This window comes from Saccopteryx bilineata, chromosome 3 (genome assembly GCF_036850765.1).
Source record: "Saccopteryx bilineata isolate mSacBil1 chromosome 3, mSacBil1_pri_phased_curated, whole genome shotgun sequence".
Lineage (NCBI taxonomy): Eukaryota > Metazoa > Chordata > Mammalia > Chiroptera > Emballonuridae > Saccopteryx > Saccopteryx bilineata.
In genome coordinates, this window is record NC_089492.1 from 267,980,928 (window position 1) to 268,003,228 (window position 22,301).

At 46.8% G+C, this 22,301-nt stretch overlaps 1 protein-coding gene across 2 annotated transcripts in view; it reads left to right on the plus strand.

Moving 5' to 3' along the window:
• The window catches only part of CSMD2 (CUB and Sushi multiple domains 2), a 606,087-nt gene that overhangs the window by 545,832 nt on the left and 37,954 nt on the right, over positions 1–22,301 (plus strand). For both annotated transcript variants that reach the window (XM_066269721.1, XM_066269723.1), the window contains exons 50-54: positions 4,807–4,992; positions 5,897–6,091; positions 7,711–7,884; positions 9,527–9,700; positions 20,474–20,647. In XM_066269721.1, coding sequence (XP_066125818.1) covers positions 4,807–4,992; positions 5,897–6,091; positions 7,711–7,884; positions 9,527–9,700; positions 20,474–20,647 — 903 coding nt within the window. The remainder of the gene's footprint in view (positions 1–4,806; positions 4,993–5,896; positions 6,092–7,710; positions 7,885–9,526; positions 9,701–20,473; positions 20,648–22,301) is intronic.

The following is a 22,301-nucleotide window of genomic DNA, read 5'->3' on the forward strand; positions in this document are numbered from 1 at the left end:
GAAGGGACCTACCTCCTCCTGCTCGGTGAAGGAGGGCTTTCCGGAGGAAGCATGCCTGGACTCGGGCTCAGATAGCCAGCGGGTTTGGGGCCAGGCACTGGCGGGGAAAACATTCTAGGCAACAGCAGGAGCACTGGTAAAAGCACAGGATTGAGGGAGATCACAAGACATGCGAAGCCATTCGGGCTGGCAGAGGCGCCAGGTCAGTGGGGAAGTGGAGCGGAAGGAACCAGGGTGGACAGCGACCGTCACCATACTCACTGACCAGCGAGCCGTCCTGTGATGGGTGCCAGGCAGTTTGCCTGCATTGCCTTGGATAATTTATGGGATTGTTTTTCCCTAAAGTAATATCCCTTCAGACTAGTAATCTGACAAAGAAGAAAAATAAGAAATGAAAATGACCTACGATCCCATCACCACTGTTCACACTTGAGCACATTTCCTTTAGCCTTTTATGTATTGTTTACAAAAATGGCATCGTCAATATCCAGAACTCTCAGTGTTCAGACCTATCCTGTCTTTAAATACACTTCCTCATCATTATTTTCGGTGGTGGCATAGCATTGTGGGAAAACTGTCATTTATTTAAGTCTTATCTTATTGTTGTTCATTTGAATTGCTACATTATTTGCTACTGTAAACAGTGCTGCTATTAAAATATATTTATAATTCCATTGTTATGAGCATTCATATTTATTTCTTAAAATAAATTCCCCAAAACAAGCCTGACCAGGTGGTGGTACAGTGGCTAGAACATCGGACTGGGACACAGAGGACCCAGGTTCAAAACACTGAGGCTGTGGCTTGAGCACGGGCTCATCCGACTTGAGCACAAGCTCACCAGCTTAAGCGTGGGTCGCTGGCTTGAGCATGGGATCATACACATAACCCCATAGACTCTAGCTTAAGCCCAAGGATGCTGACTTGAGTAAGGGGTCACTCACTCTGCTGTAGCCCCCCCACCCCCTGGTCAAGGCACATGTGAGAAAGCAGTCAATGAACAACTAAGGAACTGCAACGAAGAATTGATGCTTCTCATCTCTCTCCCTTCTGTCTGTCCCTATCTGTCCCTCTCTTTGACTCCATCTCTGTCAAATAAATAAATAAATAAATTCCCCAAAATGAGATTGTTGAATCATAACCTGTACAAAATCGACAGCTTTTGATACTTGCTGCCCTCCTGGAAGTTGTCTTTTCTTCCACATTCTCAACATTGTGTACTAGTGCATTAAAACAGGAGACGAGTCTTGCCAGTTTCACGTGCTGAAACAGGAAATCACATGCATGTTTCCTGTGCTTGTCCTTCAGTCCCCAGCACGCGCCATACTTTTTCATGCCGTCCGTCACCTCTAACCCCCACCACCTTCTGGCCTGTGCCTGAGCTTTGTCAAAGGACAAAAACAACTGTTCTTTGAGATGCCCCAAGCCAAGGTCATGGAGAACGGACTGTCCATGAGTGGCAAATGTCATTTGGCTTTGATATTCATATCTCGGCCTCTATTAACCCAGATGTCTTCTTTTTCTCCAGAGCACCTATTGAAACCACCAGTGCCTCTCTTCTTCTTTGTCTTTTGTCACTTCCCCGAATTAAGTCCCTCTAGACTGCTTTTTCTCCCCTCACCCCTACCCAAGCCTCCCTCTGATGGCCTCCCTCCCCTCCATTCCCTCTGTGCTCTCTGGATTCCTGGTCCCATAGCCAACAAGCTCATACCCTTGGTCAATACCCAGAAGGCTCTCTTCCCTTCTTCCCTCCACCGAGACTTTGAGAACAGAAGAGCTATGGTCCTTTCACTTAGAGGATGTTAGCCCCCCATTTCCCCAGAACCAGGGCCAGAAGAGCCCTGGTATTCATTCATTGCTTCAGATCCCCATAGCTGCTTCCAAACCATGACTTTGCCACCAACAAATAAATCCCGTTTAGAGAGTCTGAGTTCGCTAATGCTTTCTCTCTCCTTCCCCAGACTGTCCTCTCACTATGCATTCTTTCCCTCGGAGATACCACTCCACTGCAAGTTTCTATAAATGCCTTGTGATTTTCTCCCCTCCTCTCAGACCCACAGGAAGTGTCCCTCTTACCCAAGCTTTGGAGGACTGTGTTTGATAAGGAGATCGGCAGACAGGCTTTTAGTCTCTCAGGCTGGGAAGTTACCTTTTGTCTTCTTAGTTACCCACAAGAGAAGGACCGTCGGGGGGTTGGGGGTGGGTTGGGGGGGTGGGGGGGAGCAGTGAGAAGTGGCTGCTGCCCACGTCCTTCCCCCTTCCTCCCCTGCCACCTCCAGGTTGACTCCCCATGTAAAATGTCATTAGGGAGCCAAGTATTTCTTCCCAAAGTGTTTAAGGAAGCAAAAACAGCTGATCAGATAGGACGATTTAGCTAACCTGGTACCACTGAAGGAGCTCGGAGCCCTGCTGTTCAGGCATTAAAAGAGCATCATATTTGATGCTCCCTTGTGTCCTCATTCCTTCTGTTCCTGATCCTCCTCTTTTGGTCCCACGTCCAGACTTGGCACCCTTTTTGCATCTTGGATCTTAACCAGGCATCCCCAAACTACAGCCTGCGGGCCACATGCGGCCCCTTGAGGCCATTTATCCGGCCCCCTGCCGCACTTCCGAAAGGGGCACCTCTTTCACTGATGGTCAGTGAGAGGAGCACTGTATGTGGTGGCCCTCCAATGGTCTGAGGGACAGTGAACTGGCCCCCTGTGTAAAAAGTTTGGGGACCCCTGAACCCCTCTCCCTCTGGACAGTCCAGCCTTCTCCATAACATTATCATGTTGGAGTCCTAGCCCTGTTCCTCTTCTTGGTTGTGGAAATTGTAGTAGCACCAAGCATCCTTGTGAGCCGGTATGAGTGGGTCTTTCCTGTGCTTGGAGCTTCTCTGAGTGAGGGGGGTCTGAGCCACAGAGGTGGGGGCGGATGCGGGACAGGAGCGGGCGCCCTGATTGGCATCACATCCCTACGAGCTCCTGAACTATCAAAGGGCAAGCATGGTTTGTAAATTTTAACTTATTTCAAAGACCACACAGGCTACCCTTCCCTAAGTAATGTATGTTCCTCTAATAAACATAGTGTTGACGCTGTTCCTTATAAAGTAATGACCCGGGCTTGCTGCTGCTCCCCTTTCTCTCCTGGGCTGGCACCTTGAGTTCTTTTCTTCACACTCCTGAGTTTGTGCTGCTGTTGTTTAGATCTCATATCTTGCCCTTTCTTGGTTTTTGTGCTCTTTTTGATGGAGTATATATAGCCTTAAGGAAATTCCTCAGAAAGGGATCGTGAGAGATCAACTGTGTGAGTCTTTAAATGTCTGAAAATATCATTATTTTTGCCCTCATTCACGCTGGGTAGGTCAACTAGATAAAATTTGAGGTTACAAATCATTTCCTTCAGAAAATTAAAGGCATTGTTCTATCCTCTTCAAACATCCATTGTTGCTGATGGGAAGTCTGATGCCAGTCTGATTCTCATTCCTTCACAGGGGTGTCGTGTCTCTCTCTCTCTCTCTCTCTCTCTCTCTCTCTCTCTCTCTCTCTCGTAACTTAGAGGAATTTCTGTGTCTTTGGTCTTCTGAAATTACATGATGGTGAATCTAAGGATGGTTCTCTTTCCATCCCTTTGGCTGCCTTTCAATCTGGAGATTTGTGTCTCTCCGGCTCTGGGGAAATTTTGTTTGTGACAGTTTTGTTCCGTCCTTGCTCTGTTCCCTCCTTCTGAAACCCTAACCCAGTCAACATTGACCTCCTGGGTTGATCCTCAGTGCTTCCACTCCTTGGTAATCATTTTCCATCTTTGTCTTTTTGGTCTAGATTCTTGGAAATTCCCTTTTCATTTTAACCTCCAACCCTTCTATTGAATGCTTCTTTTTGGCAATCATATTTTTTACAAATTAAAAGAGCTCCTTTTTGTTCTCCTTTTATGTTTTCTTTCCCCAAAGCACTCTGTTCCCATTTTATGAGTACGTCACCTTGATTTTCTTGATATGCTACTCATCAGACATTTCAAGATGACATACCTTCAGTTTCCTGCATTAGCTCTTTCTCCTAAAGGAGACTTTCTTTCCCTGTTTTTCATCTTATCTGTATGTCTTTTCTGAAGCTGTCTTTCTTTCTTCTTCATATGTATAGTGGTTTTTGATTATTCTTATTTTAAAGTCAAAGCTAGGTTGATTTTTTTTCAGATAGCAGATGTGAGTTAGCTTTGCTGTTGTTACGCTGATACCTTTGCCCGCTGGGTCTCCCCTGTGAATAAGGGGTGAGCTGAGCGTGGGGCAGCAGCGAGCAGAAGAGCAGCCTATAGGCGGTGAGCGCCCTCACAGCCTGCATCTCGAAGAGCTTTATTCTGGGATGCCAGCTCACACCTCAGCGACCTTGGTTCTCTCCAGGGAGTTTTGGGGGTTTTTTTTGTTTTCTGTTTTTGTTTTTGTTTTTGTTTTTCCCTCAAATGGGAAAGAGCACCCTCTCTATTTAGTTTGGAGAACACATGCCTGACCCCCTCTCGCCTGTGTTTGTGGGAAGGGGCGGAGCACTGGTCTCACCCCACAGCTTCCTGCCGTGGACTTATACAGCTTCTTGGCCCCATTTCATCCATCAACATACTTCTCTCTACATCTTGTCTTTCAAAGCTTTTCTTTTTTTTTTTAACTCTCCTCTGCTGGTGATCCTCATTATTATTTTTTTTTTGTTAACAAGATTTTTCCTTTTATTAGTCCTTACTATAATTTTATGAGGGTATCGGGGGAGAGGAAAGATAAAAAAAATATGAACACCCTCTTGCAGCTGACACGCTCATGACGTTTTTTCCCCTCACCAGCTCTTTCCTGTGGGCTTCCGGAGGCTCCTAAGAACGGGATGGTGTTTGGCAAGGAGTACACAGTGGGGACCAAAGCTGTGTACAGCTGCAGTGAAGGCTACCACCTCCAGGCAGGTGCCGAGGCCACAGCAGAGTGTCTGGAGACAGGCCTGTGGAGCAACCAGAACGTCCCTCCCCAGTGTGTCCGTGAGTCCTCGGGCAGTGGAGGCGGGTGCAGGAGGGGCTGGGTGAGTAGCTGCAGAGATTCCTGCTGAGGGTGAGCTAAACACCCAGGGATGGAAAAAGCAGGCACACAGAGGCTGGGGATTCAGGGAGTTACTGTATTTTTCGCTCCAGAAGACGCACCTGACCAGAAGACACACCTACGGGTTTTAAGGAGGAAAATGAGAAAAAAAAATATTCTGAACCAAATGATGTGTTAAAACATTTAATAAAATATCATATTTTTCGCTCCATAAGACACACGGGCATTTTTCCCTCCACTTTTGGGAGGAAAAGAAAGTGCGTCTTATGGAGCAAAAACCACGGTATTTCCATAAAGTGTCAGAGAACTTAGGAATGACCTGCTCCACTTCCTTTAGATGAAAAGAAACAAAACAAAAACATCCTTTGATCACACAACTCTAAAGTGAGAGAAGTAGAGCTCACCGTGAAGGCCAGAGTCACACACTGGCAGCCTAGCGGGCCATGTCCCATCTGAAGATACACGGTGTTGTGTTTTCCTTTGTTCTTCGTTTGTTGGACCTACAGTCTGATTTATAAAAATTCTTAGTTGCTTTCCAACATTTTAAAAATCAGGTAATTTTATAAAATCCGTATTTCTAGCTTTTCTGGAGAATGAAGTTCTGACCAAATAGTTTCACAGCCTCACGTCCGACAATGCGTGTGGCTGGTACCCCTCCCCTTTTTGGTGGGGTGCGGGTCCGCCCCTTCCAGTTGGCCACGTCGCCCCCCAGCCCACTTCATTCGTTACCAAACCAGCCTGGGGACGGAAGACTCTCGGGTTCATCGTGACTGTCTGTCAGTCCCCAGCTCTGGACTCTACCATAATTAGTTAATTAATCCTCCTGGCCGCTCCTTGTCTATCCAGCTGTGACCTGTCCCGACGTCAGCAACATCGGTGTGGAGCACGGCCGATGGAGGCTCATCTTTGAGATGCAGTACCAGTTCCAGGCCCAGCTGATGCTCATCTGCGACCCTGGCTACTACTACACTGGCCAGAGGGTCATCCGCTGTCAGGCCAACGGCAAGTGGAGCCTCGGGGACTCTCTGCCCACCTGCCAAAGTAAGCCCAGGAGGGGAGGGTGGGCACGTTTGGCTCAGCGCCTCCCACCCGAACTGTCTCCTCCATGAGGAGGGGACAAGAGAGGTAGCACCTGGGATTGCAGTGTGCCTCTTTTGTGACACACACCTGGGGAGATGCTTATTACTTTAAGGAATTACTTCTTATCACCTTGTCATCTCATTTAAAAAGCTACCTTTTGTCCAGTAAGCATCCACCCATTCATTTATTCAACATTCTTGCCAGGCAGTAAAGAGGTATGAAGATAACAGTTTGTGGTTCCTGCCCGCCAAGAGCTTATTATAGTCTACTGAGGAGGCAGACTGCTGAGGATGCAGTGAGAAGGGGGGGTGACAACACCTGTAAAGGGTGTTGTGCAGGAGAACACAATAGCCCGAGGGACAGGCCACCCGGGTGTGTCTGCCTCTCCTCCATTGCAAGTCGTTTCTCTTTGGTTCTTCAAGGTCCTTTCAAAATTCAGGGTCCCTGAGGAGCCACTCTAAGGCAGAGGTTTAATAGGGAGCGCTGCTAGGGTCATTTCCTATGGAAGGGAAGGGAGGGGAGGAAACAGGACTGGGAAGGTGGAGGAGTTGGGCTCTGATGCCGACGCAGTAAAGGCCTCAGCCGACCCCACAGAGAGCTCCGAAGCTGGAATGGCCCTTCAGAACGGTCACAGGTTGGCTGAAGGGCCTTTATACCACCACTGACCAAGCGTAGGGTACAGGCCACCCCAGGAAGAGAGCACGTCTTTAGGTGGGAGGGTTCTTCAACCGAAGAAGGCTGGCAGCTGAGGGTTCTCGGCCAGCAGCTGGGGAAGAAAATCCTTCCGCCCTAAACTGGGTCTGAGTGGCTCACCGCAGCGTCCACTCCTGTAGCAGAGACTCATCACACTGACCTGGTCAATAAGGATGTGATAAAGGAAGTGTTTGTAAAGAGGTAGAAGACAGCTTGTCAGTGAGCTGTGGGAAGGTTGAGACTGGGAGGAGGGGCGCCTTCCCAGTACCTGTGATCCAAGACACCGTCGTCTCGTCAGCCAGGTGCAGACTCCACGGTGGAATACAGCCCTGTCTGTGGCCGGGTAGCAGTCACGAGTGCGAACCAGCTCATTACAGTGAAGGGGATCACAGTTCACTGAAGCCTTGGCTACTGGACCTCACCCCGGGTGTCAGCCGGTGGCCATCTGCAGTGCTCTGTCCAGGAGTGCGAGGCCGCTGCTGTGCTCAGCAGAAATGACAAGGAAATCGTTTGGCAGTGTCTGCCCAGAACACCAAGGAGCATAGCACTGAACTACCACGTCTCTAGGCTGGTGGTTCCTAACTAGGGTACACATCTGAACCACCTGACTTTTTTTAAATGCACCTGCCTGGACCAGAGACTGTGAGTCATGGCTCCAGAGTGCAGCCTGGATATTTTTAAAACTCCTCAGGGGCTTTGAGCAACACCTCCAGTTGAGAGTCACTGTTCCAGTGTAACATCACACAAGCCACTGTCACAACCCATATTCTGGTCCCGAGAGAGTAAGGTTAAACAGATCCTATTTTTGTCATATTTCTTGCAGATCAGAAGCAGCACCTGTCCCTCCTCTTGAGCCTGGCTTACTGAGTGTTTTGTTATCTTTTTAGTCATCTCCTGTGGAGATCTCCCCATCCCACCCAATGGGCACCGCATCGGAACACTGTCCGTCTACGGGGCAACCGCCATCTTCTCCTGCAATTCCGGATACACGCTGGTGGGCTCCAGGGTGCGGGAGTGCATGGCCAACGGGCTCTGGAGTGGCTCTGAGGTCCGCTGCCTTGGTGAGTGGCCTCTCCAGGCCTGTCCTGCCCGGGTTCCCTCCTCAGGACAGGCGAGATCTTTCCAGAGTGGGGTCCCAATCTTAGAACAGTATCCTTTTACCTACTCTCCTAAAATGCTCAACTCGAACACCAGCAGCTGGGTGTCTGCCATAACTAAAACCCTCAACTCGCTTCTCTTGGGGCACCTGAAATAATGAGAACAACTTCAGGTCTGATGAGACAAACCTTTGAGGGGTTCTCATTCTGATCAAAAAGACAGCCCCTTCTTACTGGCCCTTGAATGATGGCTGAAGCCCCAGTCTCTACTTTCAGGGAAGGGGTGACACCCTTCCCTGTGACACCCCTAAAATATCTTTTAGACTCTATATTAGCAAATTCTGCATATATATGAATTTTACATATAATATATAATATGCAAATTTACTTTTTGTCACTTGCTTATCCTATATATCAGGGGTCCCCAAACTACGGCCCGCGGGCCACATGCGGCCCCCTGAGGCCATTTATCTGGCCCCCACCGCACTTCCTGAAGGGGCACCTCTTTCATTGGTGGTCAGTGAGAGGAGCATAGTTCCCATTGAAAACTGGTCAGTTTGTTGATTTAAATTTACTTGTTCTTTATTTTAAATGTTATATTTGTTCCCGTTTTGTTTTTTTACTTTAAAATAAGATACGTGCAGCGTGCATAGGGATTTGTTCATAGTTTTTTTTATAGTCCGGCCCTCCAATGGTCTGAGGGACAGTGAACGGGCCCCTGTGTAAAAAGTTTGGGGATCCCTGCTATATATTATACATAGAATATATATATTATGCCTATCTATATAATAATATATATGTATTGTATAAAAAATAAGCTATGACAAATTTATTTTTTTTAAAAGCCTGGCTCACAAAGAGTAAAGTTATTCTTTCCCCATGGTTAATCCTTGCCCCGCCTGACCCTTAGATATGAAGGTTCTCTCTCCTCTCACTCCTTTCTTGGATCCCTCAAGTACAAAGGAGGACCCCAAGGATGCAGACCTACCAGCATGGATTGGGTGGTCGGTGCCAGAGTGAACAGGGCTGCCCTCCCACTGTCTCAGGCCCCTGTTGAGTTCACACAGAGCCGTTTGCTAGGAATATGCTCTGCCCACCCCCCGTTTAATAAAAATCACTCATCTGGGTTGACGTTGTGTGTGTGCCTTGCCACTCAAGGAGAAGGAAGGACGAATTTAGCCAGACCACCTGTTTATACGTGATTATTCTCAGCACCTGGAGGCTTTGACTGCCTCACTGTGCCCCCCATTGGATAGATGCTCAGTAAATGCTGGTTGGTGAGAAAATGTGGGGTAAGGAGGGGTGGGTGCAGGGAGGTAACAGTGGTCATTTCTCACCTGTATGTCGACACAGAAGCTAAAGGTCAGAGATGGATGGCCGTGTAAGATGCAACCCTGGGATTTGGGGTTGCCAAGTCGTCAACACCATTTCTGTCACGTCTAGGATTCCCTGAAGTCACTCCTGGATGGCTGCTCTCCGGGGGAGGTGGGAAAACAGGGGGTGGCTGGACACTTGGTCCTTTTCCCCACTGTCCCTGTCTCCCCTTACCCTGAACAAGCCCCAGCTCCTTTTCTGATTTGCATTCTTTCCCGTCCCCCTATTGAAGCCGGACACTGCGGGACTCCTGAGCCCATTGTCAACGGACACATCAATGGGGAGAACTACAGCTACCGGGGCAGCGTGGTGTATCAGTGCAACGCCGGCTTCCGCCTGATCGGCATGTCCGTGCGCATCTGCCAGCAGGATCACCACTGGTCGGGCAAGACCCCTTTCTGTGTGCGTAAGTATGTTATCCACTCTCCCTAGTCATGGCTCAGAGGCAACGTGGACTTTCTCCCGTGCTCCCTTGATTTGGTTAGCGAGAGGATTGTGCATGCTTTTTTCAAAGATGTAATTATAGTTTTCTGCATATCACTAAATATTGCTTTCACCTTGATTACTTCCTTCCTGTAATTTCTTTTGGTTAACTTTTCTGTCAATTTCCTATTTGTGGAGTTGGAAATTTAATTCGCTTATTTTCACTCATTTTTATTGATTATGACCATCAATGGATATAATTGTTTAGAACTATGAAATTTCTTCTGATCACTGTTCTAAATGTATCTCATAGGTTATAATAATTCATGTTTTATCATTTATCAGAAATTATGCAGTTTTGGTATTAATTTCCCCTTTTACCCAGAACTTCTTAAATAGAAGATTTCTTTTAATTCCAGGAGAAAGACCTTTTTAATTTTTATTTTGTCATTTATTTCTAATTTTATTGCATTGTACATAATATACTTCATAGAATTTACTGATACTCTTTTTGTGACCTAATGTTTGATCAGTTGTTATGAGTGTTCCATGTGCAATTAAGAAGAAAGCGTATTAGGGTGTGAAGTTCTATATATAGTCATGAGATGTGCCTTATTGAGTATGTTGCTCATGCCTTCTGTGTTGTATATTTATTTTTTTGTCTACTTGACCTGTTTTGTTCTGAGAGGTGTGTTTTAAAGTTTTCTATTATTAGTGTGCTTCTGTTTTCTCTTCTATTTCCTGTAGTTTCCCCTACATAAAGGTAGTTGCTGTGTTATTTGGTGCATAGATATTCATAACTATTATATTTACATTGTAGACTGTGGCTTAAGCCTTTAAATCTATCTTCCCTGTCGCTTTTAATATATATATTTTTTTAGTGAGAGGAGGGGAGACAGAGATAGACTCCCACATACACCCCTACTGGGATCCACCGGCATGCCCACTAGGGAGCAATGCTCTACCCATCTGGGGCCTTTGCTCTGTTGCAACCGGAGCCATGTTAGTGCCTGAGGCAGAGGCCACAGAGCCATCCTCAGTGCCCAGGGCCAACTTGCTGTAATCAAATCATGGCTGCAGGAGGGGAGAAGAAGAGAGAGAGAGAGAGAGAGAAGTGAGAAGGGGAGGAGTGAAGAAGCAGATGGGTGCTTCTCCTGTGTGCCCTGATGGGGAATTGAACCCAGGACATCCACATGCCAGGCTGATGTTCTACCACTGAGCCAACCTGCCAGGGTCTACTTTTAATATTTTTTGACATGGATTGTACTGCGCCTGGTATTAGGCTTACAATCCTTACTTTCATTTTTAACATCATGAACCACACTTTGTTCTTGTAACATTTTAATGCCATTAGCTCTCCCCTTGTTTTCTTTTTTAGCCATTTATTATCTAGTTTATCAATTTTTAATAGTGTTCTTTGACTTTCACCTGTTGACTCTCCAGCAGTCAATGAGCCTGTTCTGCTTTCCTTTCCTCATTCCTTTCTCCTTCCATTTCTAGTTGCATTATTTCTACTTTGTCAGAACATAAAATATTTATTATAGTGTTTATATAATATCATTCTACTCTTACATCTGGCATTAAATACATGTAAAGCTCACCAATACTGCTCAATTTTTGTTGGGTCAAGCAAGTTCAGTCTCTGGTAGATTCCTCAATAATGCCTCTTTTGTATAATGTTCCCCAAGTTCTTGCATGTTGAAAACTGTTCATTTGAACCTTAAAACTTGAAGGATAGCTGGATTGTATATAAAATCCTTGGCCACTATGTGTTTCTTTGGCTTTCTTAAAAATGCTCTTCCGCCTGACCAGGTGGTGCCACAGTGGATGTAGCGTCGAACTGGGATGCAGAGGACCCAATTCAAAACCCCAAGGTCACAGGCTTGAGCACGGGCTCATCTGGCTTGAGCACAGGCTTACCAGCTTGAGCACTGGGCCACTGGCTTGAGTGTGGGATCATAGACATGACCCCATGGTCACTGGCTTGAAGCTCAAGGTTGCTGACTAGAGCCCAAGGTCACTGGCTTGAGCAAGGGGTCACTCACCCTGCTGTAGCCCCTGGTCAAGGCACATATGAGAAAGCAATCAATGAACAACTAAGGGGCTACAACAAAGACTTGATGCTTCTCCTCTCTCTCCCTTCCTGTCTGTCTGTTCCTATCTATCTATTTCTCTGTCTCTGTCATAAAATATATATATATATATGTATTTAAATGATCTTTCATCATTATTTTGCTTTATGTTACTCTGAAAAATTCAAATATTAATTGAATTATATTCTTATAAGTTTGAAGATTGTTTAATATTTTTACCAGGATATGCCTGAATTGACTGTTCAGACAGTTTCCTCAGGTATACTGTGGACCTTTGAATATGTAAATTCAAGTCCTATTTCTGAAACATTTTTTTTAATTATAATTTTAAGCACTAACGTAAGCCCACTGTTTTGTTTTCCTTCTAAATCAACTCCAATTGCATGTATGTTGAATCTTTTTTGCCTGTCTTCTACGTCAGCCTCTTTGTCTCTGATCATTTTTACTTCTTTCTTTTATCTTATTTTAACTCCGTTGGTTGTCTGCCTGATTTTCTTCAATACTTCTTGGTAAATTGCCATTTGATGATATTCTAACTCTTACAATTTAGTCTTTATTTCTGAGATAATTTTGTCTTTTTCTTCCATTCTTTCCTGCACGTCATCAATTCTCTTTTCACATTTGTCCATGTCTTGTTTTAGTTTTTATCTTCTGATTCTCAAGATTGTTTTTCATATCTCCAAATGCTTATGTGTTAATATTTAACTCAGTTTAGAATCTTGTTGCAGTTTTCTTCTGTTTCATGTGCTTTGTTTCTGATGAGGAGATTTTCATCAGCTAAGATGTTTTGATTCCTTTTTTACTTTCTTTTTATCATAGCTTTGTATAGATTTAGGCTGATGTTTTCTAATTCATTAGGTGGCTTTAGAGTGGTTTACAGGAGTACCTCCTTCTGTCAGAGTAGCAATGAGAATTGTTCTGTTTTGAATGTGTTTTTCATTTAAACATAGTTGTTATACTAGTTTCAAGTGTACAATGTAGTGAATCGACACTTTTACACTTTACAGTATGATCACTCCACTAATTCTAGTAATCATCTGTCACTCCCCTTTCCTATCTCACCCATACCCTCCTCCCTTCTGATAACCATACCTTTGGTCTCTGTTTCCATGAGTCTGTTTTTGTTTGGTTTTGCTTGCTTTTTTTTGTTTGTTTATTTGTTTTTAGATTTCACATATAACTGAAACCATACAATACTTGTCTTTCTCTGACTGACTTATTTCATTTAGCATAATGCCCTCTAGGACCATTCATGTTATCGCAAATAGCAAGATTTCATTCTTTTTTATTGCTGTGTAATATTGCATGGTATTTATATACGGCATCTTATTTTTCAATTTGTCTACCAGTGGACACCTAGATTGCTTCCATATCTCAATGCAATTCCTATCAAAATAGGAATTGCGGTCTTCTCGTAACTACAACAAATGAACCTAAAATGAATATGAAACCACAGAAGACCCCAACTAGCCAAAACAACGTTGAGAAAGAAGGACAAAGTTGAAAGTATCGTACTTACTGATCTCAAACTATATTACAAAACTATAATAGTCAAAACAGTATGATACTGGCACAAAAACAGTCACATAGGTCAATGGAACAGAATAGAGAGCCCAGAAATAACCCTTCGTTTATATCAGGGGTCTCAAACTCGCGGCCCGCCGAACAATTTTGTGTGGCCCGCAGACTAATCCACAAAGTTCAAAATATTTTGGATAAAATTAAGTAAGCCTAGGGGCCTACTTGTATTTTTCATTTCTCTAGCATCCTAGCTAGATATTAGCTTAGTTAACAGCAGTTGTGATGCGAACTACAGTTTCTGGTCGTTTTGTGACACTGAGGAAACTGCATGTACGATTGTGCTTGTTGTACTGATTTTTTTTTGTTTTCAACTGCAGTGAGAAAAGTGTTGCGTAACAGTTGCCTTTTGTAGACCTAGTGCAGCCCGCCGAACGGCTGTGATCTTGCTCTGCGGCCCACATGCTGAGTTGAGTTTGAGACCCCTGGTTTATATGGTCAACTAATCTATGACAAAGGAGGCAAAAGCATAGACTGGAGTAGCAACAGTATCTGCAACAAGTGCTGTGGGATAAACTAGACAAATACATATTTGGGGGGGGTTTTGGGGGGATTGTATTTTTTTGAAGTTAAAAGCATGGAGGCAGTCAGACAGACTCCCGCATGCACCTGACTGGGATCCACCCAGCTGGCCCACCAGGGGGCAATGCTCTACCCATCTGGGGTATTACTCTGTTGCGACTGGAGCCATTCTAGCACCTGAGGCGGAGGCCATGGACCTGTCCTCAATGCCCAGGCCAACTTTGCTCCAATGGAGCCTTGGCTGTGGGAGGGGAAGAGAGAGACAGAGAGGAAGGAGAGGGGGAGGGGTGGAAAAGCAGATCAGCGCTTCTCCTGTGTGCCCTGGCTGGAATCGGACAGACTTCCACACGCCAGGCCGATGCTCTACCACTGAGCCAACTGGCCAGGGTCACGTTTGGTATTTTAATAAAAGGCTTTCTCATGTATGGTAAGGGAAAGTTCTGTGACCTCCATTTTGTTTGTTTGTTTCTCTTTTGTCATTCCAGGACCCTAAATTTTCCCCCCTTTGCTTCTTTTTACCTTTGTTACCCAATCTCCAGACATCTCTTCTCTAACTTTATCTCCCTTCCTGCTCCCTCCACTCCTTTCCTTCCTTCCTTCTTCCCTCCCTTCCTCCCTCCCTTCCTTCCTTCCTTCCTTCCTTCCTCCCTTCCTCCCTCCCTCCCTCCCTTCCTTCCTTCCTTCATTTATTTACCTTTCTTTTCTTCTAGAAGCAATGAGGACAACCACACACATTTTTATGTCCCTTTCCTGTAGTCAGTGCATCCAGACATACTAGCATCCTTCTTCAGCACGTTCACATTTAAGATGAACATTCTCTCTTGCCCTGGCCGGATAGCTTGGTTGGTTAGAGCATCATCCCAAAGCACAGAAGTTGTTGGTTTGATCCCCAGTCAGGGCACACACAGGAACAGATTGATGTTCTTGTCTCTCTCACATTCTCTCCCTTCCTCTCTCTAAAATCAATAAAAAATAAACATTAAAGAAAAAAAGATGAATGTTCTCTTTCCAGCAGTGATTTTAGATCAATATTCGGCCTTCCCCTGCTGCTCTCTTCTTCCCACGCAGTCTCGCTCCCCACAAAGGCTAGCGTCAGAAGCGTGAGGAATCGTTCTGCCGGGGTTTAGTGTTTACTTTTCTCCTTACACGTAATTTAAAGTTTATGGCGTTCTCTATCTTCCAGCTCTGCTGCAGGCCCAGGCTTTCTACAGTTTTATTTGTTCTTCTTGTTAATCTGCATTTTTTTTTATTTAGGTGACCACCATTATTCTCAGCTGCCTGGAAGTAATTTGAAAAATTCTTCACTTTTTAATGCTCCCTAAAGTAAGCCTTTGTGGAAAGTGCAGGGTTTTGTTCCTATTTTTTTTTTGTAAGGCCAGTTTTTTGTTTTTAATTCTTTTTCTTCTTTTTGGCTTTTTTGTATATGAGATGGAGCAATAAGATAATGAGACTTAATAAGTAATCCAGGAAAATAGGTCTTAATAACTTCTAAAGTATTATGTTTACCAAAAGCAAGAGCCATCTATATTCAGTTTATCTTCCAGATGTGTATAAAGAAAATATATTTGGTTTCATCCAGGAGAGAATAATTCAAACGCCTTCAGGATATTGGCACAGAATGTCTGGGGATAGATTGGGTTATAAAGAATGGGAAATGTTGGAGTCTAGAATTAATTATCTGCCAGACCTAAAGATATTTTAGACCTGGTTCATACAAGTCTGCATAGTAAAGTATTTATATTTAGACAGGTGGACCCTCGGCCTAGATTGCCTGGGTTCAAACCCAGATCTGTCACTAAATGTCATATGGCTCTATGAGTTTAGATTAGTTAGTTTACCTCACAGAGTCTCAGTCTTCTCATCTCTAAAATGCAGATACCTCAAAGAGTAGTATGGGGATTAAATAAATGAATACATATAAAATGGTCAGAACAGTAAAAAGATAAAATAAAATGATGAGAACAGTGCCTGATACAGATGTCAAGCCAATGTTGCTCTTGTTGTAACGATGACAATGATGGTGATGATGGTGGTCATGCCACCACCACCTGTCACATCATGGATTCTAGGATCTTGGGTCTCAAGCCCCATTCTCTCCTGGAGCATGGAAATATGTAACAGGCAGGAAAAAGTAAAAGAAGAGATATTTATAAGTATTACTCTGTGGTAGGCACCATGTTAGCTGTCATCACATATAAACGCAAGGTTTCCCGTAGCAACCATTATCAAAGCTTCCCAGCAATCCTTCTACCTTCCCTGAGTTAGCTCTCTTGCCCATTCCCACACAGCTTTTTTACAATTTCACTTCTTTCTGAAGACCCATACTCCATCTCCTCCACGTATATTCTCAGCAAGTAACTAAAGTGAATAGTTAAAATTTGGCCTGCGATGAGAGAAGCTGGTTTCAAAACTCAGGTGGACCACTTGGAAACAATGTCCCTTGAACAAGTCTGATTCCTTTGAAATTCTGTTTTTCCCTGAGGACAATGGTGGGGCCTACCTCACTGGGTGGTAGGGATTAAATGAAATAATGCATATAGGCCCTGGCTTGATGGCTCAGTGGTAGAGCGTCAACCCAGCATGTGGAAGTCCCAGGTTCAATTCCCAGTCAGGGCACACAGAAGAAGGGACCATCTGCTTCTACACCCTTCCTCCACCCCCAGCGTCTATAGCCATGGCTTAACTGATTCGAGCACATCAGCTCCAGGCGCTGAGAATGGCTGTGGGAGCCTCTGCCTCAAGTGCTAAAAATAGCTCAGTTGGAGCCTGGGCCCCAGATGGGCAGAGCATCATTGGCCCTAGACAGAGCTCTCCAAATGGCTCCTGGTTGGGGCACATGAAGGAGTATATTTCCCCTCCTCTCACTTAAATTAAATTTTTTTTTTTTTCCTGAAGCTGGAAACGGGGAGAGACAGTCAGACAGACTCCCGTATGCGCCTGACCGGGATCCACCCGGCACGCCACCAGGGGGCGACGCTCTACCCACCAGGGGGCGATGCTCTGCCCCTCCGGGGCGTCGCTCTGCTGCGACCAGAGCCACTCTAGCGCCTGGGGCAGAGGCCAAGGAGCCAAACCCAGCGCCCGGGCCATCTTTGCTCCAATGGAGCCTTGGCTGCGGGAGGGGAAGAGAGAGACAGAGAGGAGGGGGGGGGGGGGTGGAGAAGCAAATGGGCGCTTCTCCTGTGTGCCCTGGCTGGGAATCGAACCCAGGTCCCCCACACGCCAGGCCGACGCTCTACCGCTGAGCCAACCGGCCAGGGCCTAAAAATTTTTTTAAAAGAAAAGAATGTGTATAAACCCCAGTAATTAGTAACCAATTATGTAATCTGAATTTCTGTTGTGCAGAAATAATAGAAGCTATCAGACAGTAACTCTGTCCCCTTCCGCTTCCCCACACACACACCTGTCCTTGTCTGCATCCTGCCCCTTCCCTCTCCCCTCTGCAGAAGAGTCTCTGTCCGGGTCCAAGGCTCTGCCCCCCACTGAGTCTCTGGGTCTTCCTTCCTCCTGCTCCTTAGTGACCTTAGTCTGTTTTTAACTCTCTCCCCTATACCGCTGACCCCCTTTCTATTAATTTCCCTCAGCCTATACAACCATATTTAATAAACATTTCTGTAGCACCTACTGTGTGCAAAGCAGGCCGTTAGGTGTTGTGGATAAAGATGAGTTGCATATGTCATAATCTCCACCCTCACGACACTCAGGTCTAGTGGTCCATGTGCTCTAGCCCCTGTTAAGTGCTCAAGTCTCATGAGGACCCCTGTTCTCCTTCCTGCTGATATTTCTCCCTCCCCTTTGCAGCCTGGGCTCTCCAGGGAAACAGACCTACCTGGGGTGTCTGATATTCTTGATCTGCCAAAGGTGGTACTCCCAAAAGTTTACTCCTCAGCTCTCGCCTCACACTGTATATGAGTGGTTTTTAACCTAGGGAGGGGGGTCCTGACCCTTTGTGAATCTAGTGAGAATGGTGGCTCCTCTCCCGAGCTGACTATGTACAACCAATATTTCACATATCGTTTCAGTGGGTTCATGGACCCCCATGAAGGTCTCCACTCTTCCACCATCTCATTGACTTGGCATAGTCCTCTCATCCTTGAGACTGAGCTCAGATGGCATGCCACACCCTCCGGTACCCACGCACTCCGGTGTGGAGGGTAGATGCCCTTCCTCTGCACTGGCTCTGTCTCGGGACCACTGTATTGTCACAGTCTGCTTCCCTGTCTGCTCCCGTACTGGACGCGCAGGGAGCTCCCCGAGGTCAGGGGCCGTATCATATTCCTCCTTGATTATCATCAGCACATAGCAGAGTGCCCAGCACAAAGAAGGCACTCAGTAATATTGAATGAAATGTAAACGTATGCATCTCTTTTCAAAGCATTGTTAATGCATATTGAAATCCTTAGTTTACAGATATAGGGACTGAGGCTCAGAGTGAATTGTCCAAAGCAAGGAAATGGCAGAGCTGACTTGTAAATGCTGGTCTGCTGGCCTCCGCGGCCCATTCTTGCCCCACTGTGCCAGGCTGCGGTCCACCCACAGCGTGTCTCCACTCTGCCCAGTTCTCTCCACTGAGTCAGGGATGTTATTCTTTTTTTAAAATTTTATTTTATTTAGAAAATTAAATTTAGCAGTGTGACATTGATCAATAAGAGTACATAGGTTTCAGGTAAACATTTCTATAGCATTTGAACTGTTGAATATGTTATATACCCATCACCCAAAGTCAGATCATTTCCCGTCACCATATATATATATTTGTCCCTCTTTACACCCTTCCTCCCCTAGGGATGTTATTCTTGAAACTTACAAAAAAAGAACTGACCCAGAAAGAAACCAGAGTTGGCCACAGCAAAAACTGAGTCCTGTCTGCTCTTGTTCCCCCACCCCGATCCACACCGTTTGGGTTTGGGGTTAGGTCCTCATGGATCCAAATGTTGGGAAAAGAACACATGCCTCGTGGTCCTCAGGCTCTCACAACTAAAATCCAGAACCAAAGGAGAGGCCCGACAAAAACAGCAAGCGGGAATTCAATGCAAAGAGACTAGGGAGTAGGCAGGTCCTTAACAGAACTGAGAGCTGGGAGCCGTGCAGGAGCCAGGCATCCCTCCTTCATGCACTCACTCAACTCACTCACATGTGTGCTCATTCACTCAGCGAATACTCATCCAGCTCTTCTGTAAGCCAGGCACTGGTACAGACCCCAAGGATACAGCACCTGACAAAACAAAGTCCCTGTCCTCGTGGAGCTCACGTGCAGGTGGAGGGAGATAAGAATGAACAAAGCAAGAGGTTCACGTAGAATATGTCACTATGCGGAGAAGAGCAGAGCAAAGAGCTGGGCAGTGCTGGGGAGGTTGTCAGGTGGTCGGGGAAGACTCGCTGATTCGGGGACATCTGAGGGGAGACCTGAGGACAGCGGGGCAAGAGCCAGGGGGCGCTGCGGCAGAGAGGAAAGCAAATGCAAAGGCTCGGGGGCAGGCACGCACTTGGTGTGTTCAAGAAGCCTGAGAGACCAGTGCCCCTGAGTGGAGTGAAGTCCACCACTGGGGGAGAGGGGGAACTGGGGGACCGAGGGGTGAGCCCGAGCACTCTGCAACCAGGCCTGTGAGCACCGGTTCCTCTCCCTCTTTCCCGCCCTCACCATGGTTGAACAAATTACAAAATGAAACGGGGCCATAGGTGGATGTCAAAATATCACCTTTGTTACTAATAAAGGATAAGTTGGAGACTATAGCTTCATGTGAGAGCCAAATGGAGTCTGCTGAACAAACCCCAGAGCAGGGCGGCTTCACAATCGGGGGGCCTCGTGCTGGGGCTGGCAGGCGCCCACCAGGGTTGGGAAGAGCCTGGTTCCAGGGGAGCAGCGAGAACACTGCTGGCTGCAGACAGCCAGGCCCCCGAGGAGGGGGCAGAGCTGAGCCCCGCCTGATGCTCCTTCTTCCCAAATGGCGGGGACGGGCCACTCTGTGTCCCCGGGGCAGAGTGAGTAGAAGAGCACAAAGAAAGGCCAGGGATTACAGCAGTTGAATGAACTCCCTTCACAGGGAAGGAGTGAGGAGGATAGCTTGTATTCTCCTAACAACTCTGGTTCCCTGGGGTTGGTGTTGGCCACTGCTCTGGCAGGGTGACCCGTGCCTCTGCTTAGGCTTGGTTAGTATTGACTCCGACTCTGTCAAGATTGGCGCAGGAGCTAGGATGGGTCTGGGTCAGCTGAGGGGTATCTAGCAATGAAATGTGGAACGGGTTCTACAGAGGGGGTGCGGGGGCAGGAAATGAGGCGGGGCTTGTTGCCGGATGACAGAGAACTGCAGTCCAGGCCTGACACCCGGTGGGGAGTTGTGGAATGATTTCTCTCCAGTTGTCCAAGCTGTGGGCATGCCTTTAAGGAGGAAGGAATGTCCCCATGACAATTTCAGGAAATACAGGTTTTGCAGCAGAAGAGACTAAAGTTAGACTTATGGTTGAGCTTCATGGATGGGCCGGAGACATACCAGGTGAGAGGAGGGTGACCTTTGGGGTGTGGGATAACAGGAAGTCTTACCTATCTCCTGTTTTGGTTACAGCAATTACCTGTGGACACCCAGGCAATCCGATCAATGGCCTCACTCAGGGCAACCAGTTCAACCTCAACGATGTGGTCAAGTTTGTTTGCAACCCGGGATATGTGTCTGAGGGTGCTGCTAGGTCCCAGTGCCTGGCGAACGGGCAGTGGAGCGACATGCTGCCCACCTGCAGAAGTGAGTCGCCCTTCTTCTCCCACTCCGCCCGCAGCACCCCTGCCGTCTTCTCCCACTCCGCCCACGGCACCCCTGCCGTCTTCTCCCACTCCGCCCGCGGCACCCCTGCCGTCTTCTCCCACTCCGCCCGCGGCACCCCTGCCGTCTTCGGGTCAGTTGCCCATGAGCAGGAGCCAGTCGGTTTGGTCTGGGCATTATTTTGCCTCAGACAGAGAAGGCTCATAAATAGGGTCTTTCTCAACCCCTAGAAACAGCCAGGTTAAGTTTCATCATTGGTTACATTAAAAAAAAAAAAAGCAAATGAAGTTTTCTCTATCAAAATAAGCAAAATAATCTTTTTGTTTATATTTTATAAACCAATAACTCATCATATAGAGCCCCATTCTTTTTTGTATTTTTCTGAAGCTGGAAACGGGGAGACAGTCAGACAGACTCCTGCATGCGCCCGACCGGGATCCTCCCGGCACGCCCACCAGGGGGTGATGCTCTGCCCATCTGGGGTGTCGCTCTGTTGCAACCAGAGCCAGTCTAGCACCTGAGGCAGAGGCCAAAGAGCCATCCTTAACGCCCGGGCCAACTTTGCTCCAATGGAGCCTCGGCTGCAGGAGGGGAAGAGAGAGACAGAGAGGAAGGAGAGGGGGAGGGGTGGAGAAGCAGATGGGTGCTTCTCCTGTGTGCCCTGGCCGGGAATAGAACCCAGGACTCCTGCACGCCAGGCCAACACTCTACCACTGAACTAACTGGCCAGGGCACTAGAGCCTCATTCTTGATGAAAGCAAAAAAGCAGAAGGGTTCGAATGAAAATTAAAAAGCAAATAGTCTAAGGACTGGGTTGAAGGGGGCGTGGAGAGGGAAGAAACCAGGGACTCAAGAGGCAGATTCTGCAGAGAGGCTATCCCAGCCCCACCTGGACTATTTGGGAAGTAGCCCCAAAGCTTTTGAAGACGGTTCACAGCAGTGAAGGGCAAATGGAGCTGTGTGCCTCTTGCCAAGAATGGCCAGGCCAGCTCAGTGACATTTCAGCGGCGAGTCAGAGAGAGCTGAGCATGAGCGAGCCCCGCCCTCATCTGATCAAGACTTTGTAGTGATGAGGACCCACGGTCCCTGGACAACGGCTCTTCCTCGCAGTACTGGGGGTGCAGGGTGATTGGTGTGCTCTGTGACACAGCTCATTTGTGACTGATATTGAAGGGCTGAAACTTCCAAGTGATATTTTGAAAAATAAATTAAGACACATTCACACATTCACAACTAATCCTAAAATAACATCCTTCTGTTGACATTTCACGATGCCGTTTTGAGTGGGAGAAGGTTCCAGAGAACACAGGGAAAATTGCCAAGACCTCACTTTGTGCCTTCCTCTGATCGTCTGTGCAGCAGGTAGAGTTGAGAACTGCTGCTCTGGGGTGTGATCCCGTGTTCCCGTCTCCTCGAGAACCGGGTTTCATCCCCCCAACACAAGACCCAGATTCTCCTGCACCTTCAGCTGCGCCCTGCGCCCCCACCGCCAGTCCCAAAATCAGAGGGTAGGGGGGTAAAATCCTTAGGAACCATGGCCTTCAGTCCCGCTACCCCCTAGTGACTAGGGTCTAGTCCATCCTCTACCGTGGCAGAGTGACCTGTCTAAAATGCAAATCTGATCAAGCTTAAATCG